Source organism: Notechis scutatus, chromosome 5, assembly GCF_049901735.1.
Source record: "Notechis scutatus isolate UNSWTSFEM ecotype Mainland chromosome 5, rNotScu1.2, whole genome shotgun sequence".
In the NCBI taxonomy this organism is placed as follows: domain Eukaryota; kingdom Metazoa; phylum Chordata; class Lepidosauria; order Squamata; family Elapidae; genus Notechis; species Notechis scutatus.
In genome coordinates this window covers 7,525,681-7,545,265 of record NC_142013.1, presented here as the reverse complement: position 1 = coordinate 7,545,265, position 19,585 = coordinate 7,525,681, and the positions used below count along the sequence as shown (strand labels likewise).

General features: G+C 43.2%; 1 protein-coding gene across 28 annotated transcripts in view; it reads left to right on the top strand.

The window, feature by feature from the left end:
• Positions 1 to 19,585, top strand: part of DLG2 (discs large MAGUK scaffold protein 2) — a 1,023,659-nt gene that overhangs the window by 782,364 nt on the left and 221,710 nt on the right. For 26 of the 28 annotated variants that reach the window (XR_015749696.1, XM_087966067.1, XM_087966065.1 and 23 more), the window contains one exon: positions 5,504 to 5,628. Coding sequence is in view for 25 of the 28 variants with exons in the window: in XM_087966067.1 (XP_087822193.1) it covers positions 5,504 to 5,628 (125 nt within the window). In the remaining 3 variants the exon portion in view is untranslated. Of the gene's footprint in view, positions 1 to 5,503; positions 5,629 to 16,015; positions 16,512 to 19,585 lie in introns of those variants that run through there. The other 2 variants (XM_087966078.1, XM_087966077.1) reach the window with 2 other exon arrangements.

The following is a 19,585-nucleotide window of genomic DNA, read 5'->3' as shown; positions in this document are numbered from 1 at the left end:
TTGTGTACAGTGACAAATGCACCCTTGTGATTTTCATGTCTATAATGTACGCTCTAATGAATTCGGCCTTTGACATCTGGCGACAAAGCAATTGTCCTAAGGCTACAATAACAATTCCTTTCGGGCCTGGATTTATTGGTTTCTCAGCTATGGAGAATTTTTTTTTTTTCAAGTAATGCCTAAGCTTTGAAATGTCTTTTGGAAACAAGCCTTTTGACTGACAGCTGCTCCAAGCTTCTCTGTAAACACTTCATGCGCAATTATAGTCATCTAACTGCTTGGCATTTGAGTGCATTTGCCTCGGACATTCCTGCCATTTTCTTATGGCTGGTGCTGTCATTACTGCAGCAAAAGTGCAACCCACATGGGATCTCAGTACAGGTAGTCCTCAGCTTACGATGGCTCACTTAGCAACCTTTCAAAGTTATGACGGACGTTGAAAAAGAGCCCTGGCAATCAACTCCTATTTATGGCTGTTGGCAGCATCCCTGCAGTCACATGACCACCATTTATGACATTTTTACCCCAAACTGGCATTTACTGCCAACAATAGATTCGCTTAATGACCATGTCATTCACTTAATGACTGCAGCAAAAAAAAGGGTCTTAAAATCAGGCATAAAATGGGAAGCTCAATTATGGTGCTAAGTCAAGGACCATCTCTATTGTAGATACTGTCCATATTTCAGGAGGGAAAAGTAAAGCAGGCACCCTTCCAGAGAAGGCTGACTTCTGGTAATTACATTTTCCTGTTTTGTCATTGTTTTAAGTTAGAATACAATAGAATTCTTTATTGGCCAAGTATGATTGGACACACAAGGAATTTGTCTCTGGTGCATTAAGAATGGAGTGTAGTGGAGTGGCAGGGCAGGGCAGGGCATGGCAGAGAGAAGGGAATAGTCAAGAGAAGAGACAAGGGTCAAGAGAAGAGTCAAGAAGAGTCAAGAGAAGAGAAAAAAGAAGGGAAGAGACAAAACTCAAGAGGAGAGTCAAGAAGAATCGAGAAGAGTCAAGAGAAGAGAAGAGAAAAGAGTTGAGAAGAGAAAAGAGAAGAGTCGGGAATTGAGAGAAGAGTCAAGAAGAATCAAGAGAAGAGAAAAAAGAAGAGAAGAGACAAAACTCAAGAGGAGAGTCAAGAAGAATCAAGAAGAGTCAAGAGAAGAGTCAAGAGTCAAGAGAAGAGAAGAGATAAGAGTCGAGAAGAATCAAGAGAAGAGTCAAGAAGAGAAGAGAAGAATAGGGTTTGAAGGGACCTTGGAGGTGTTCTAGTCCAACCCCTTCAAGCAGGAAACCCTATATGACGGCTGCTTTACAACTGCTGTGTTTCCTGAACAAACACCGTTTTATGACCATTATAATTTGAGGTGGTAATGGATAGTCTCCATTATGGTCGTAAGAACTATTTGTATAATGTTTCTGTGGTGGCACAATAGTTTGCCCAATGGCTGTTATAAAAAAGGCACTTTTCTGGTATTTTATAAATACACACACACACACACACACACACACCTTGCAGAGATGAATTTGAAGTCTTCGACAATCAAAATGTCCTTCTCCAGCCCAATTACGAGCCGATTTCGATCCCCTTTGGAAAGCTATAACCTTCCATCGAAGATAGGTTATTCTGTGAAAGATGACAAAAAGCTTTGCCGTGGGTTAGCGTTTTCAATTTTCCCAGGAGAAAATTTTTGTGCATTTGGCTGACCTCAAAGAACACGCACTCAATAATAACCCCAGGTAAGAATCTCGCTGGCTCTTGATCAGGTCAAGGATCACAAGACAATTAATTACTTGCAGTTTTCAGCTCTTCGGAGAACAAGCAAAGGTGATCGGCCCTTCCACTTGTGCGTTGGATTCCGTTGGGTCAAATCCAAAGAGCCTTTGGTGTGTTGCTGACACACTGTTCTGGGTAATTTCTTGGAACTTGACATTATCCATTTTTTAAACACCTCTAGGAATGCTGTCAACTCTTCCTCCTGTTCTTGGCTTCCGAGTTCAAAGTTCAAGTGCAAACCTTTATTGTCAGAGTACAACATGTGTACAATGAGATTGGCTGAGCCTCCCTTCGTGCACCCTCCCCCCCAACACAATACAACTCACAGTGAAGACAGAGAATCCCTAACCCAGGGAATCCTACTAACAAACATGCAATCCTATTGCACCATGTGAACTTAGTGCACGCCGCGCCAGCCCTGCAAGTCGCTCGTACTATGTTGTTGTAAGCAGTGGTGGGATTCAATTTTTTTTACTACTGGTTCTATGGGTATGGCTTGATGGGCGTGCCATGGCTTGATGGGCGTGGCAGGGGAAGGTTACTGCAAAATCCCCATTCCCTTCCCACCCCACTAACGGAAATTTCGATCAGTTCGGAGAACCGGCAAATACCACCTCTGACTGGCTCCGTCCCCATCTATTCTCTGCCTCCCAAGTCCCCGCTAATAGACTGGGTCTTCTTTGGTTGCCCTACACAGGAGAACGGAACTGGAAAGCAGGTTAGTGGGGTGGGGAGGGAAGGGGATTTTGCAGTTACCTTTCCTTCCCCTGCCACGCCCACCAAGCCACACCCACAAAACCGGTAGTAAAACAAATTGAATACCACCACTGGGAGTTAGACCTGTTCTCTGGCTGTGTTGGTTTCGTGCCGCGTCCCGGGTCATCCCAGTGACAGCACTGAGACTCCAAAATGGCTTCAGCCAGGCCAGCTTCAAGGTTGACAACCCTTACATTGAGTAACTGAAAGGGAGACAGAAGAAGGATCACAGGATACAGATAGTTCTCGACTTACAGACACAACTGAGCCCAAGATTTCAGTTCTGTGAATTTTAAGTGAATTTTACGATCTTTCTTGCCAACGTTGTTCAGTGAATCACTGCAGTTGTTAAGTGAGTAACACGGTTGTTACACAAATCTGGCTTCCCCATTCCGACTTTCCTTGTCAAGGGTTTGCAAAAGTTGTTCATATGACCCCATCATAAATAGATGCCAGTGGCCAAGCCTCTGAATTTTGGTCACGTTAGTATAGGGATGCTGCAATGGTCGTAAGTATGAAAAAACAGTCGTAAGTCACTTTTATCCGTTCCATTGTAGTTTCAAACAGTGATTAAACGAAAGTTGTAAGTTGATAACTACCTGTAACAGTTTTTAAATGATAGATAATTGGTAGGTCAAATCAGTTGACTGATGTTAGATTTATTTATTTGTGACTTTTTTAATGTTATATACCAATTTGGCAAATATAGATGCAGACATTCATAAGTTGTGGGCCTGTTTTGCAAAGGGAGGACAATCGTTATATGTAGAAATATATATATATATATATATATATATATATATATATATATATATATATATATATATATATATATATATATTAGTATTCAACAGAGGGTGGGGACATTTTATATGTATGTTTAATATTTTGTTCTATACACTTTTTCCTTTGTTTTTGTTTTGTATTCTATTTTTTTGTAGTTCAGTTTTATACTTCAACTTTGGAAATAAATAAATAACATTAAAAGAAGAAGAAAAAACAATGAAGGCCTTGGGCAACTTTGAGTTTACCTCAATTATTTTTGGCACTTTTTAAACAGAATAAATGAATATGTAAAGAATCATTTCTTTTTTGTTGGAGTGGATGTGTGTGAAACACACCAGCACTGTTAAGTTAGGCGTTTTTCTGAATTTTTGACACATTGAGCCCAAAAAGTTTCCCACCACTGGATTATCCTATCAAGGAGGAAAGCACAAAACAGAAACAAAGACTTTTGATAAAACTCTTATCGTCCCTTATCCCAATACCCACTCCAGAATGCATACAGATAGAGGAATCCATAAATTTTCAGCCTCAAAATAACACTGATTGTTGTTTTGTCACTATGGTATTCTCAGTGGGTGTTTTGCAAGGACCTTTTGTGGCCAAAAGCAATTTAGTAAACCACTGGAGCTCTGATTGTCTTCAAGATGCTTTAGAATAGGATTTGAAGAGCAGCTGGAATCCTGTCCAGTTTTTCTTCATAAAGAGAAGAGCCATTTTGCAACAATAAGCTAAACTTGGGTTATTAAAGTACGACACTCTAAAAGGCTTTGCGCTGAAGCAGCCTAGCTCTTTAGCAAATGGGAAATGAATCAATAAGACAGCATTTAACCATCTGGGGACCTAATCTGCTTGTCGTTATAAAACTTTCTGGTTCTTGGATAGCAAGTCCAAATACTCCTTCAAACTTTAGTCTAAACAGCCAAAAGCTTTATTATTTGTATTTTAAATTATTAAACCATCACATTGAGGGCAGGACAAGAAGCAATGACTCTTGATCAGTGTATCTTTTCTTTTATGTATACTGAGAGCATTTGCACCAGAGACAAATTCCTTATGTGTCCAATTACACTTGGCCAATAAAGAATTCTCTTCTCTTCTCTTCTCTTCTCTTCTCTTCTCTTCTCTTCTCTTCTCTTCTCTTCTCCTCTCCTCTCCTCTCCTCTCCTATCCTCTCCTATCCTATCCTATCCTATCCTATCCTATCCTATCCTATCCTATTCTATTCTATTCTATTCTATTCTATTCTATTCTATTCTATTCTATTCTATTCTATTCCAATGGAGAGATCCCATCTAGAACTAAGGAGAAATTTCCTAACAGTGAGAACAATTAATCAGTGAAATGGCTGTCCTCCAGAAGTTGTGGATGCTCTAACACTGGAGGGTTTTAAGAGGAGATTAGACAACCATTTGCCTGGAATGGCATAGGGGCTTCTGCTTGTGCAGAGGGTTGGACTAGAAGACCTCCAAGGTCCCTTCCAACTCTGTTGTTCTGTTAAGGGAACTGGGTATGTCTAGCCTAACAAAGAGAAGGTTTACAGGTGACATGGTAATTATCTTCTGGTATTGTCCGGAATGGTATCGGGACTCCTGCTTTTAAGCAGGGTGGATTGGACTAGAATAAGGATGTCAAAACTCGATTTCACGGAGGGCGTGGCCATTTTGAGATCACCCATGTCGAAGGCGCCTGTGGTGGCCCTGCCAATGAAAACGGGCTCCCAAGCTCCGTTTTCAGCCGCGACAACCTCCTGCAACCCTCTGCCAGTGAAAACAGAGTTTGGGGGAAAGGGGCTGCTGCGTCAGAGTGTTGCGGGAGGCCGTTGTGGCTGAAAATGGAGCCTGGGAGGGCCGCACGCCCGAGCTCCGTTTTCTCTGGCAGAGGGTTGCAGGAGGCCGTCGCGGCTGAAAACGGAGCTCGGGAGGGCCACACATGGCCCTCCGGAGGTCTATTTTCGCTGGCAGAGGCACCACGGAGCAATTCCTTTGCTGTTTCCAGGGTGGCTCCATGGGCCAGACCTAAGCACTTCACAGGCCGTCTCCATCTCCCAGCCCTTGAGTTCGACACCCATGTACTTAGAAGATCTCCAAGGTCCCTCGCGTTATTCCGTTACGCTTGTCTAGTCAAGGATATCCTTTCTGCGACAGTTATATTGTTATTTTATTTTTCTCTGTCTTTCTTTTTCTTTAGGGCAATTCTGGCCTGGGGTTCAGTATTGCTGGAGGAACAGATAACCCACATATTGGCGACGATCCCGGAATATTTATTACTAAGATAATACCAGGAGGAGCTGCTGCAGAGGATGGAAGACTCAGGTGATTTGTTCTTTTATCTTCTAAACATAGAATCGATGTGACACCGCGCCACGCTTTTGACACAGGCTAAATTGCGCCCTGTGTAAAGTACACGTAATCCTCCACTTACAACCACAATCGGGGACCGAAATCTCTATTGCTAAGCAAGATGAAGAGAGTCACCCCCATTTTTTTTGCCATGGTGGTTCAGCAAATCACTGTGATTGTTAAGCCCATCATGCAGTCGTTAAAACGAATCTGGCTTCCACCATTAACTTTGCCTGTTGGAAGTTGTTTTGAAAAGCTGCAAACGGCATTCCCACGACCCTGGGATGCCTCAACCTCATAAATGCATGCTGAGCCCCTGAATTTTGGTCACATGGTGGTGGGGAATGATACGTGCAAGGACTAGTTCGTAGTCCCTTTTTTTCAGTGCCACCATACGTTTGAACAGTCAATGGTTGTAAGTCACCTTTGCTTGGTGTCATGCCCCTGTCGGAGCCTGAATCTGCAGGGGAAGACGAGCTGGAACTGGAGCCAACAAGGGGGTGGCTTCGTTGGCTTCGGAGGAAAATGGGTAGGAGCAGGGCACGTCAGGCCAGGGCCTTTCAAGATTGGGACAGCTTGTAGGCAGGGAGGAACGGGGGCAGGATGACCAAGAGAGGCTAAGCAGTGAACATGAGAGACAGAGCTCAGGCAGTGACCTCCCCCTCCTGATCCTCGAGCATGGAGAGTGGAAAGAAGGCGGGAACAGCGCTGACTGACCCAGCTACTCAGGAGGAGAGCACCTCACCCCTCTCCGAAAGGCACACCTGGGGATTGAGCCTGAAGAAGACGCTGTGGGGAGGGGCATTTGTCAGGAACAAACACTGAATTCCTGGCGTGTTGAGTGCCGTCACCGACGTTTAAAGTGTCCTAGATTTCCTGCTTTCTTCCTGGCTTCCTGGATTAATTGCCTTGCTCCTTTGCTTCCTGGACTCCTTGACTTGCCCTGCTGGGTTTCTTGCTTTGCAGTTGTGGTGCTCACAGCGTTGGGCTGGACTACTTGCAGCCTGCAGGCTGCTGGAGGTGTGTATATGTGTGTGTGTGTGTCATCACTTTGCCAGAAAAGTGGGAGTGTTTGGGGAACTTTGCAGCAACAAAGGGGCCGTTTGAACTGTCACCTACCTGTGTTGCCTCTGTGCCTCGCCCTGGGTCATCACACTTGATTTTGTCTGTTTTAAATATCATTCTAATCCATTTCTTGAGATGTTTTTTCATCCAACGGTTCGCTTGTTCAGTGATGTTCATGATTTAATATGTCTTTTCCTCCAAGCCTCCTTAACTCTTTGTTCTTTCTTCTTTGAAAAGGAACCTTACAATTTAGTGTGAAAATACCTGTACAAAAAGGGGAAATTCCACACGAAGCATTATTAGAAAGGGATTGGAATTAAATCTCCCCATACACTAATGTGTGTGTGTGTGTGTGTTTGTGTGTGTGTGTGTGTGTATATTTTCTTAACTTTTCACGGGTACTTACATGTATGGCATTCAGCTTTGTTCGGGTATTTTCCCACGTCACTGTAGTTGTGCTTTTAAATTTGTAGCAACGTTTCGGCAGAATCTCATCTGCCATCATCATATATATCTGAAGGTGGGATCTTGCAGACAGATCTCATACACCATATTTGGAGGAGGGGGAAAGTTATAATCATGTAGAGCAGAGTGATGTTGAGCTGGCCATGCCCACCCTGGCCATGTTCTGACCAAGGCTTCCTGAGACCGTAATTAAGCACAGGCTTAGTTAAAACAAGTCTTGTTTTATTTCAACGCTGGGAATTATGTTTATTCCCAGTCGGTAATGGGTCCCAAACAGTCTCTCGAGATAAGCACCCACCTTTATCTCCTTTGAATTGCTGCCAACAACTAGAGTGCCAAATGAATTATAAAAAACCAACTGAAGTACAAAGTCCACACAGAGTTTCAAGGATTAATCTGAACAGAATGAACAACTTTGCTTCCTGCAAAGGTTTCTTAATCTTTGCCTGTCCTTTATACCTTATGGGAGGGGCAATCACCTCCAAGCCTTACTCCTGAGTCACCCCTTTTGTTTCAGCTGCTCTCGCCTTCTAGCAGCTCTGTCCCACATGCGCACTGGGAACAGGCTCCCCTTGTTCCTCTGCCTCGCTGCTGCCAGACTCCGGAGGCTCTGGAGTCAGCACCCCACTCCCAAATGGTCCTGGCCCCATCTCTGCATCGGATTCAGGACCCTCGTCCGAGTCCTCTCCAGACTCCCTGACTGGTCCCCGTTCTTCCCCACTGTCCAATTCCACTGCCGTCTGCACAGGCCGCTGGTGAACGACAACAGGCCACTACCACCCCTGAGGTCAAACACAACCCTGATGCGGCCCTCAATGAAATGGCATTTGACACCCCTGTTTTATGCAGTCAACTGTGTATTATGAAGCTGCTGGTGAGGAAAGCAAACACGTTTGTAATCCTATATTTCCTCTTTAATAATATACGCTGCCAGCTAAATAGAATCTGGAGTTGTGCCTGTGTTGCAAAGTAGCGTTCATGGATTTACAGCCTTACCTATACTTGTCAGCGGTGCTGTTGGAAGATCTTAGAAACCATAAATTGGGAGAGGGGAAAAAAATCCACATTAGAGCTTGAAAGGCCAACAGATTGATGAAGCAGAGAACTGCTGACCACAGTTGGTCCATTAATCAGCTTAAGTGATAGCTCTCTTCCTAGATCCTAGCAAGACTCCATTAGCTGCTGGTGAGTCTGATAAAAACCCCACAAATTCCTGGTTCTTGCTGAGATTTGTTTGTTTGCTGGTTCTTACAATTATTTGCCATCCATCTTCCTTTCCTGGACCAGGATGCCCTGCACTCAGTCGTTCAATCCCTACTCATCTCATGACTGGACTACCGTCATGCGCTCTACAGGGGGCTCCCTGGAAGAGCATTTGAAAGATACAGATCATCAGAGTTGGAAGGGACCTTGTAGGTCATCTAATCCAACCCCCCCGCCCAAGCAGGAGACCCTACACGATTTCTAACAAATGGCAATCTCTTCTTGAAAGTCTCAAGTGATGGCGCTCCCACAACTTCCGAGGGCAACTTCTGTTCCATCGGTTGATTGTTCTCACTGTCAGAAAGTTTCTCCTTGTGTCCAGGTTAAATCTCTCCTTGTTCAGTTTCCATCCATTATTCCTTGTCTGGCCTACAGGAGCTTGAGAAAATAGCTTGACCCCTTCCTCCCTGTGGCAGCCCCTCAAATATTGGAAGACCGCTCTCCTGTCTCCCCTGATCCTTCTCTTTACTAGACTAGCCATGCCCAGTTCCTGCAATCGTTCGTTATATGTTTTAGCCTCCAGTCCCCAAATCATCCTGGTTGCTCTTCTCTGTACTTTTTCTAGAGCCTCAACATCTTTTTTTTACTACAACTGGGACAGAGTGTGGCAGCATGGGTAGTTTTTTGGGGGGCAAGAATGGCCCTTGTGACACCACTGCTCTGTGAGCTGCACTGGTTACCAGTCTGCTTCTGAGTACAATTGAAGCAGAGGTAGTATTCAGCCGGTTCGGACCAGTACGGAAATTTTGACCAGTTTGGAGAACCAGCAATTACCACCTCTGACTGGCCCCGCCCAGCCACCCCCGCCATTACCTCTCCTATATTTCCTTGTTTTTTTAGCTCAGCCGGTTCGCGCGGATTGCCGCACCTCAGCTGAGCTAAAAAAAAAAACAGCTCAGGCAGCTTGCCGGTGTTGACAGAGTCAGTCAGGAAACCCACCGCGGAATTGAAGGTGTTGGTGATCACCTTGAAAAAGCCCTTCATGGCGAGCGAGGAGATCCCCACAGAAGAAAAGATAATACCAAAATTTTTAGAATGTGCAGAAATGAACAAATTAACATTTGAAATGAAAGAAAAGGAAGACACTGAATACTTTGAGGTGTGGGATCTCTTTTATCGATGGTTAAACGAGAGAAACCAGAGTTAGAACGTCAAAAAACAAGAAGAGAAAGATTCATTTTAATATTAGGGTTGATCACTGTAACTTATTAATTTTAATTAATTTTGATTAGTACTAATAATATGTATCAATATTATAAGGTAAAAGCACTGTTATTATACGATTACTATTAGAGAATACTATTATTATTTAGATGATGAATGTTTACTCAGAAGAATTGTAACCAGACAAAACACTGTTTATATGGATGTTGAACGTGTTGCTCTTTCTACTTATATTAATAAAAAAGAACAATATAATTTTTTTAAAAAATGAAAGCCATTCATGGCATGGAATCCAGGTTACTTGAGGGATTGTCTCACCCCACTGGGATTGGCCTGTACCACTCGTGAGGGCAGAGGAGGCATGCTGTGGGTCCCGTCGGCCCAATTATCCCAGCTGGCTGGGTTTTGAAGAGGGCCTTCTCTGCAGTGGCTCCAATGATGGGATTCAAAAATTTTTTACTACCAGTTCTGTGGGTGTGGCTTGGTGGGCGTGGCTTGGTGGGCATGGCAGGGGAAGGATCCTGTAAAATCTCCATTCCCTCCCCACTCCAAGGGGAAGGTTACTGCAAAATCCCCACTCCCTCCCCACCCCACTAACCTGCTTGCCAGGTCCGTTCTCCTGTGCAGGGCAACCAAAGAAGACCCAGCCGATCAGCTGGGACTCAATGGGAGGCAGAGAAGAGATGGGGGCGGAGCCAGTCAGAGGTGGGATTTGCTGGTTCTCCGAACTGCTCAAAATTTCCGCTACCGGTTCTCCAGAACTGGTCAGAACCTGCTGAATGCCACCTCTGGCTTTAACCCTCCAAAACATCTTGCCCCCCACCATATAAAGTTGGTCCCAATACCACTCTAGAAAGCCTTAGTAAGACCACACCTAGAGTACTGCATCCAGTTTTGGTCACCATATTATAAGAAAGATGTTGAGACTCTAGAAAGAGTGCAGAGAAGAGCAACCAGGATGATGAGGGGATTGGAGGCTAAAATATACGATGAACAGTTGCAGGAACTGGGCCTGGCTAGTCTAGTGAAGAGAAGGACCAGGGGAGACAGGATAGCAGTCTTCCAATATTGGAGGGGCTGCCACAGAGAGGAGGAAGGGGTCAAGCTATTCTCCAAAGCACCCGAAGGCCAGACAAGGAATAACAGATGGAAACTGATCAAGGAGAGATTCAACCTGGAAATAAGGAGAAATTCTCTGACAATGAGAACAATCAACCGATGGAACAGAAATTGCCTTCTGGAAGTTGTGGGAGCGTCATCACTTGAGACTTTCAAGAAAAGATTGGAGTGCCATTTGTCAGAAATTGTGTAGGGTCTCCTGCTTGGGCGGGGGGTTGGACTAGATGATCTACAAGGTCCCTTCCAATTCTGTTAATCTGTATCTGTATCCATCATTTCTAATGTGTGGTCATCTAATCTTCTCACAAAACATGGGAGAAAAATCAGGTCTTCTATGGTCTAAGGCAGGGGTGTCCAACCTTGGCAACTTTAAGACTTGTGGACTTCAACTCCCAGAATTCTGGGAGTTGAAGTCCACAAGTCTTAAAGTTGCCAAGGTTGGACACCCCTGGTCTAAGGGAAGGCTAAAAGGATGGAGACGTGTTGACCTTCAGGGAGACGAGTGTTCCATAGGGGGGGGAAAAAACCAGGCTTCTTAGTTTTCATCCGAGGGGAATATTTAGGGGAAGAAACTAAACCATCACAATTTATGACCTTGATGAGGAAACCTCATTATGGTTGTAAGTGAAGGACTACTTGCCCTATGAATCATGCTTTTCCTCCAAGAGATGGAGCTCTCGCCTCACAGTCAGGAGGCTGTGAGTTCAATCCTAGGTAGAGGCTAATATTTGGAATAGACTCTCCTGCTCAAGCCGGGGGTTGGACTAGATGACCTCCAAGTTCCCTTCCAACTCTTGTTATTCTATGTTATTCTTCATCAAAAGTAGAGGTGGGAGGAGAATAATGGAATTGGGGGGGCAAGGCATCTTGAATGACTCTAGTATCAACCCCAGTAAGGAATCCCGATAGGTGGGGAGGGGGGAAAAACTGCTGAAGACTGCAAAACCAGAAGAGAATTGCAAAATGAAAAAAGAAAGAAACAATTGGAAACTGCATTACTGTCCGCAAATCTAAACCACTTCACAATTCATACGTACGGGACATGACACTGAAGGAAAAAACAGGTCAAAATTTGACTTGGCAGCAGGAGAAAGCTGGAATTCTTTAAAAAAAAAAAAAACCCTGAAGGAATAATCACAGCAGCTCGAGACAGGCAATGCAAATTCGTATGGTTAAAGCCAAAACTGAACATATTTCAAAAGGTAGAAAATGCTGACTCTGTCCATTCGAAGTGGGAAGTATAAGATCCCCTCCTTAGTGGCTGTAGCCAAATTGTTCCAACTGAGAATATACGCAACAGGATTGGATTGCAAAAAATTGTGGATTGGTATTGATGAAGACAGTTTGGCTTTACTGTTAGCAAAACTGCTGAGACCTCACACATTAAACAAAAAAAAGACAGACAATAAGGATGGCGAGAAGTGGTGGGATTTTAAAACCCAGTCAGACAGACACCTGCAACACTATACATCAGACTATAACTTTCAAATAAATATTTAGAAGTTTTAAATTCACTGACTTAAAAAAAATGCTTGGGACTTCTTACAAAGTACAACTATATCTCCCTGTGATTCCTAGTCTCTTTAGTTATAGATAACAGATAATCAGAGTTGGAAGGGACCTTGTAGGTCACCTAGTCCAACCCCTGCTCAAGCAGAAATCTCCCATTTCTGACAGGTGGGAATCCAATCTCTTCTTGAAAATCTCAAGTGATGGTGCTCCCACAACTTCCAAGGGCAACTTCTGTTGCATGGGTTGATTGTTCTCACTGTCAGAAAGTTTCTCCTTATTTCCAGGTTGAATCTCTCCTTGCTCAGTTTCTATCCATTATTCCTTGTCTGGCCTTCGGATGCTTTAGAAAGTAGCTTGACCCCTTCCTCCTCTCTGTGGCAGCCCCTCAAATATTGGAAGACTGCTATCATGTCTCTCCTTATCCTTCTCTTCACTAGACTAGCCAGGCCCAGTTCTGGAACATTCTTCATATGTTTTAGTCTCCAGTCCCCTTATCATCCTTATTGCTCTTCTGTCTACTTTTTTTAGAGTCTCAACATCTTTTTTTATAGTGTGGTGACCAAAACTGGATGCAGTTCTCTAGGTGTGGTCTTACTAAGGTTTTATAGGGTGGTATTAGTACCTCACTTAAGTTAGAACTTGAATCATCAGAAAATAACTTGGAGAAAGAGGTTTGTTGGGAAAATAATAATGTTATTTTAATTAAAAATTGGAGGAGGAGGAGGAGGAGGAGGAGGAAAACCAGAATTATGGGAATATTGTATTTATTTATTTACTCCTTTGCTTATCCCAAAGGTGCTTTCTCCAGAGGCAACTGGGTTTTCTTGTTATTCTTTGAAGACATTTCGCTTCCTGTCCATACTTCTTGGATAAGAAACTTGGATGAGAAGCAAAACGTCTTCAAAGAATAACAAGAAAGTTCAGTTGCCTCTTGAAAAAGCACCGTTGGGACAACCATGACTTGGAAGACTGAGAATCTCCATAGATATTCTTCTTTGTTTGTTTATTAAATTTATATGCTTCCTACCTCACTGTTGAAGTGACTCTGGGCAGCTTACAAGATGATAAAAATAACGATATAAAAGATGAATATCCATTGAATTTAAATGCATGAAAATACAAAAGTAGATAGGTAAAAACCTAGGCCACTCTAAACTTCAGGGAATAGAGGAACAACCGTAGGAAGACATTTTGCGATAAAAAGAATAGTTAAATTAGACCCGTAGTCTTACTAAAACATATGCGTATAACTAATTAAATCAAGTAAGCAATATGTATCATAAGAACCAAAGAGATCACTCTCCAAAATTGGCCTGGAAGTCACAAGTCTCCAATCAGAGGAGCAAACCAGAGGTGGTATTCAGCAGGTTCTGACCAGTTCTGGAGAACCGGTAGCGGAAACTTTGAGTAGTTCAGATAACCAGCAAAGACCACCTCTGACTGGCCCCATCCCCATTTATTCTCTGCCTCCTGAGTCCCAGCTGATCATCTGGGTCTTCTTTTGTTGCCCTGCACCAGAGAAGGGAGCTGGAAAGCAGGTTAGTGGGGTGGGGAGGGAATGGGGATTTTGCAGTAACCTTCCCACCAAGCCATGCCCACCAAGCCACACCACACCCACCAAGCCATGCTCACAGCACCAGTAGTAAAAAAAAAAAAATGAATCCCACCACTGGAGCAAACATTTATACCTTATAATCAAACCAAGAAGTTGGCATGTTGTATAAACCAGTCCATCAGGTTAACTATCATATGGTTGATTTGGACAGAACATACTCTAACTGAGAACAGTTTAGTGGAATGGTTAAGGTGCTGGCCTAAAACCAAGAGACTCTGAGTTCTAGTCCTGCCTTAGACATGAAAGCTGGCTGGGTGACCACATCTATCTGGAGTTTCATCAAATAACTGGGCATAATTCTTTTCCTAGGCTGCGTGCCAAAACCTCCTACTGCTTCCAGAACCAACTCACTATACATTTGGTTTAATTTGATTTGCACTGAAATTTAATTAGAATTACATCTGGTTGGTTATGTCTATTCTACAATCATATGTTTAACTGTTCCTTCATCTCATTGAAAATGACCCCATTTCTGGAGGAGTTGGGTAGGGAGCATTGCATCCATGGCTTTCAGGAGGTGATAGGCAGATTACAGATAAACAGAGTTGGAAGGGACCTTGTAGGTCATCTAGTCCAACCCCCCCCGCCCAGGCAGGAGACCCTACCCCATTTCTGACAGAGGGCAGTCCAGTCTCTTCTTGAAAGCCTCCAATGATGAAGCTCCCACGACTTCCAAAGACAAGTGATTCCATTGGTTGATTGTTCTCACTGTCAGAAAATTCCCATAGACTCAGTTCTGTCTTTCTTCGCAAGGAAAATAGAAACAATGGATGGAAACTAACCAAGGAGAGAGAAACAACCTAGAAATCAGGAGAAATTTCCTGCAGAAAATGCAGAGAGGAGCAACAGAGATGATCAAAAGCCTGGAGACTAAAACATACGAAGAACGGTTGCAGGATTTGGGTTTTGCTAGTCTAGAGAAAAGAAGGACTAGGGGGAACATGATAGCACAGTATTGCGGTATTTGAGGGGCTGCCACAAAGAAGAAAGGGGTCAACTTATTTTTCCAAAGCACCAGAAAGTAAAGCAAGAAATAATGGATGGAAACTAATCAAGAAGAGACGCAACCTAGAACTAAGGAGAAATTTCCTAGAAAAAGTGAAGAGTGGAGCAACAAAAACGATTAAAAGCCGGTTTTAAAAGAACGGTTGCAGGATTTGGCTAGTCTAGAGAAAAGAAGAATTAGGGGTGACATGATATCAGTGTTCCAGTATTTGAGAGACTTCCACAAAGAAGAGGGGGGTCAACTTATTTTCCAAAGCACCTGAAGGCAGGACAAAAAAACAACGAATGGAAACTAATCAAGGAGAGAAGCTAGTCTAGCACTGATGTTTGCAAGAAAACAACCAGCTCAGAGAACACCAAGGATCCCACACTTCTACCCTGAGCTACAGATATTCTCCTTCATTAGGACCTGGAATTAAGGAGAAACTTGCTAACAGTGAGAACAATTAATCAGTGGAACAGCTTCAGTGATGGGATTCAAAAATTTTTTACCACCGGTTCGGTGGGCGTGGCTTGGTGGGCATGCTTTGCGTGTGTGCACATACTTTGCATGTGCGTGCACAACAAATGTGCACTTTGCACAGGCGCAGAGGCATTTGCGCAGCCGCAGAGGCATTCCAACTCACCTCCTGCAAGCCTGCACTCTCCCGGTCACTTCAGCAGCAGCTGCGCGACACTATTCTGTGCCGCGCAAAGCAGCTGCGCTTCAAAAGGAGGGAATAAAAGTGAGTATGGGAGCCCTGGCAGGCAGGTGGCCCCAACAGCAGAGCAGCAGAGAGAACCGATTTGGTCTCCGCTGCTCATCAGCGCTACCGGCTCGGTAGAACCGGGCCGAACCGGTAGAACATCACCACTGAACAGCTTGTTGTTGGAGGCTTTCAAAAAGAGACTGGTCAGCCATTTATCTGAAAATGGAATAGGGAAGGTCTCCTGCTGGAGCCAGGGGTTGGACTAGAAGACCTCCAAGGTCCCTTCCGGCTCTATTATCCTAGAGTTCTTTGTTGTCTTGTAACAATCGCTCATCTCTCTCAGTGTTCAGTGCAGAACAGCCCGTTTTTAGAGAGCTCTAATTTAGATTGTTGGCACGAGGGTGGGGCCTCGTTTATGTTCCTTCGACAAGTTTGAACAAGATCGTGCAAAGTGAGTTTGCCCACCTCTGGCCGTTGGAGGCGTCTCTTCTGCTCCTTCGTGATGACGTCTCTCCATTAAGAAGAAGAAGAAATGGGTGGAATTTTGGCCCCCGGGTTTGTTGTGACTCTTTGATTTGTTGGCGTATTTGTCAAGGACAAAAATCCAACCGAGAAAGCTCAGGAGGAAAAGATGAAAGCTGTTTGCAACATACCAATTTGGAAGAGGAGAATGTGTTGCAATCAGTTGTCTGGCTGGAGCGAGAAGAAGCTGCTTTGACTTTTTTTTTTTTAACCGAAGTGACTTTTTCCGAAACTCCAATTGACAGGGATCAAGTAGCTATGAAGGCGCCTTCCCTTCTTCTGGGTTCCCCTTTTTAATCCCATTTGAGACATTTGCGTTTCGTTGCATCTACCTGGGATCCATATCAGCTTGCATTGCTTACAAGTTCTGGAAAAATTCAGGAGGCCCAGAATTCAGGAGAGCACCTGATATATGTGTATATATCTGGAGCAAAGGAGTAAGTACTGACTTCTGTTAAGGCTTTTGTGTTAGATGCAGGTAGAATAAAACAGAAATATATTTATGCCTTTCCTTCATCTTCTTCGGGTGAACTTCATACATTATATTTCTGTTTACTACTTTATGTTTACTACTGTTTTATGTTTCCATTATGTTTACTACTTGCTTGCTCTGGCAGATTGGGTGGTTAATCCAGATCCTTACTTCCTGCTATATCATTTCACCGATACCAACTTTCCCTAGCTTGGAATTCTATAGATGGTTTAGTCGTTCACGAAAGACATGGAGCATTGACAGAGCAAAATTAGCATAATTAGCATAATAAAGGAGGATATTTGTAGCTCATAATGGGATGAAAACTGGTCATAAGTCACTTTCCAGTGTTGTCGTAACTTTCAACAGTCACTAAACAAAAGCTTGTAAGTTGAGGACCACTTGTATTCTTATTTGTCCAATAGGATACTTCTCAAAGACATGCCTCTGATGTTTAAATATTCCTAGAACAGAAAAGAACAGAACAGAACAGAACAGAATAGAAGGCGGAACAACAGAAGGAATGGAGTGGAGTGGAGTGGGATGGGATGGGATAGGAGAGAATCAGGAATTGCAATAGCACCTAGATTTGTATACCGCTTCACTGTGCTTTTACAGCCCTCTCTAAGCAGTTTACAGAGTCAGCATATTGCCCCCAACAATTTGGGTCCTCATTTTACCCACTTCAGAAGGATGAGAGGCTGAGTCGACCTTGAGCCTGGTGGGATTTGAACTGCCAAATTGTAGGCAGCTGGCTGCAGCAGAAGTAGCTTGCAGTACTGCACTCTAACCACTGTGCCACAGAGGCTCCTATAGGATAGAAAAGAATCAGGAATAGAAGAGAAGAGAATCAGGAATAGAAGAGAAGAGAATCAGGAATCAGGAATCAAAGAGAAAAGAAGAGAGGAGAATCAGGAAGAGAAGAGAATCAGGAATAGGATAGGATAGGATAGAATCAGGAATAGAATAGAATAGAATAGAATAGAATAGAATAGAATAGAATAGAATAGAATAGAATAGAATAGAATAGAATTAGAGTAGAATTAGAGTAGAATGGAATAGAATACAATAGAATACAATAGAAATCACAGATTTCTAGGGTAGGGTAGAGTAGAGTAGAGTAGAGTAGAATACAACAGGAGTAGGGTAGAGTAGAGTAGAATAGAATAGAATCAGGAATAGAATAGAATAGAATAGAATAGAATAGAATAGAATAGAATAGAATAGAATAGAATAGAATAGAATAGAATTCTTTATTGTCCAAGCGTGATTGGACACACAAGGAATTTGTCTCCAGTACATTATAAGCTCTCAGTGTACATACAAGCAACCAGTGATAAATCAGGTTCAAAATGACTGCAACAATACATGTCACTTTTCCTCCTGTTATTACTACTCCTTCTTTGAGGGTTTGTGATTGCTGGCCTTCCTACTAGCAGGTTATTATCTATTTTGATTTGGCCTTAAAAGTACTTGTAAGACTAGAATTTGACAGGTTTTCCCATAATGAGGTTGACTCCCAGGGATTCAAGTGGAACAAGTAGTACATGGCTTCAAGACAGAGCCTTAAATAATGGACAGATGGCTGCTTATATGGGAGTTCTTTGGTGTCCATACCCGCTTAGTTTATGAGATTTAGATAGCATTGATTTTTCTGGAAAGCTTTAAAAAAATGTAATCAAGCCGGGCTATTATGGGTATTATTTGATTATTTAGCACATGGTGCATGAAATCGCTGTGATACAGAATTATTAGAGAGGCGGTGGTGCAGTGGTTAGAATGCGGTACTGCAGGCTACTTTCTGCTGACTGCTGGGCTGCCAGCAGTTTGGCAGTTCGATCCTGACCAGCTCACATGACCCCAGGGACACTGCAACTGTCATAAATATGAATCAGTTGCCAAGCGCCTTAATTTGGATCCTGTGACCAAGGGGATGCTACAATAATCGTAAGTGTGAAAAATGGTCCTAAAGCGCTTTTTGCAGTGTCATCGTAATGTCGGATGGTCACTAAATGAACTGTTGTAAGTCAAGGGCCACCTGTATTCCTGTATACAATGTAAAAAAAAGATGTAGAGATTCTAGAAAAAGCACAGAGAAGAGCAACAAAGATGATTAAGGGACTGGAGGGTAAAACATATGAAGAACGTTTGCTGGAATTGGGTATGTTTAGTTCAGGTGTTGGCAACCCGCAGCTCCGGAGCTGCATTTGGCTCTTTCAACCCTCTGCTGCAGCTCCCTGTTGCTGGAATTGGGCATGTCTAGTTTAATGAGAAGAAGGATTAGGGGTGACATGATAGGAGTGCCCCAATATTTGAGGGGCTGCCACAAAGAGGGAGTCAAGCTATTCTCCAAAGCACCAGAAGGCAGGACAAGAAGCATTGGGTAGAAATTTATCAAGGAGAGAAGCCACCTGGAATTAAGGAGGAATTTACTGACTGTGGGAAAATTAATCAGTGGAACAACTTGCCTCCAGAAGTTGTGAACGCTCCAACACTGGAAGGTTTTAAGAAGAGATTGGACAACCATTTGTCTGGAATGGATTAGGGTTTCCTGCCTAAGCTGGGGGTTGGACTAGAAGACCTCCAAGGTCCCTTCCAACTCTGTTATTCTAAGCCTTCTACTTATCAGTATTCAACCGGGAAGGGCGGGGGGCAGCATTTTATGTGTATGTTGAATATTTTATTCTAAACTCTTTTTTCCCCTTTGCTTTTGTTTTGTATTCTTTTCTCCTTTCATTTCAATTCTGCATTTTGTCTTTGAAAATAAATAAACAATTTATAAAGGGGTAAGGGGAAAGAAAGAGTGAAGGCCTTGTGCAACCTGGAGTTGATGAAATTTCTCTGCATTTTTTTTTTTAATTAATGAAGATAGAAAGATAGAAAGAAAAGGCAATTTTCCAAACTTTTGACCCATTGAGCCCCAAAGGGTCCCCACCTCTGGATCAAGGAGGAAAGCACAAAGCAGAAACAAAGATTTTTGATAAAACTCTTCGAGGCTTGTCATCCCTTATTCCAGTACCCACTCCAGAATTCATACAG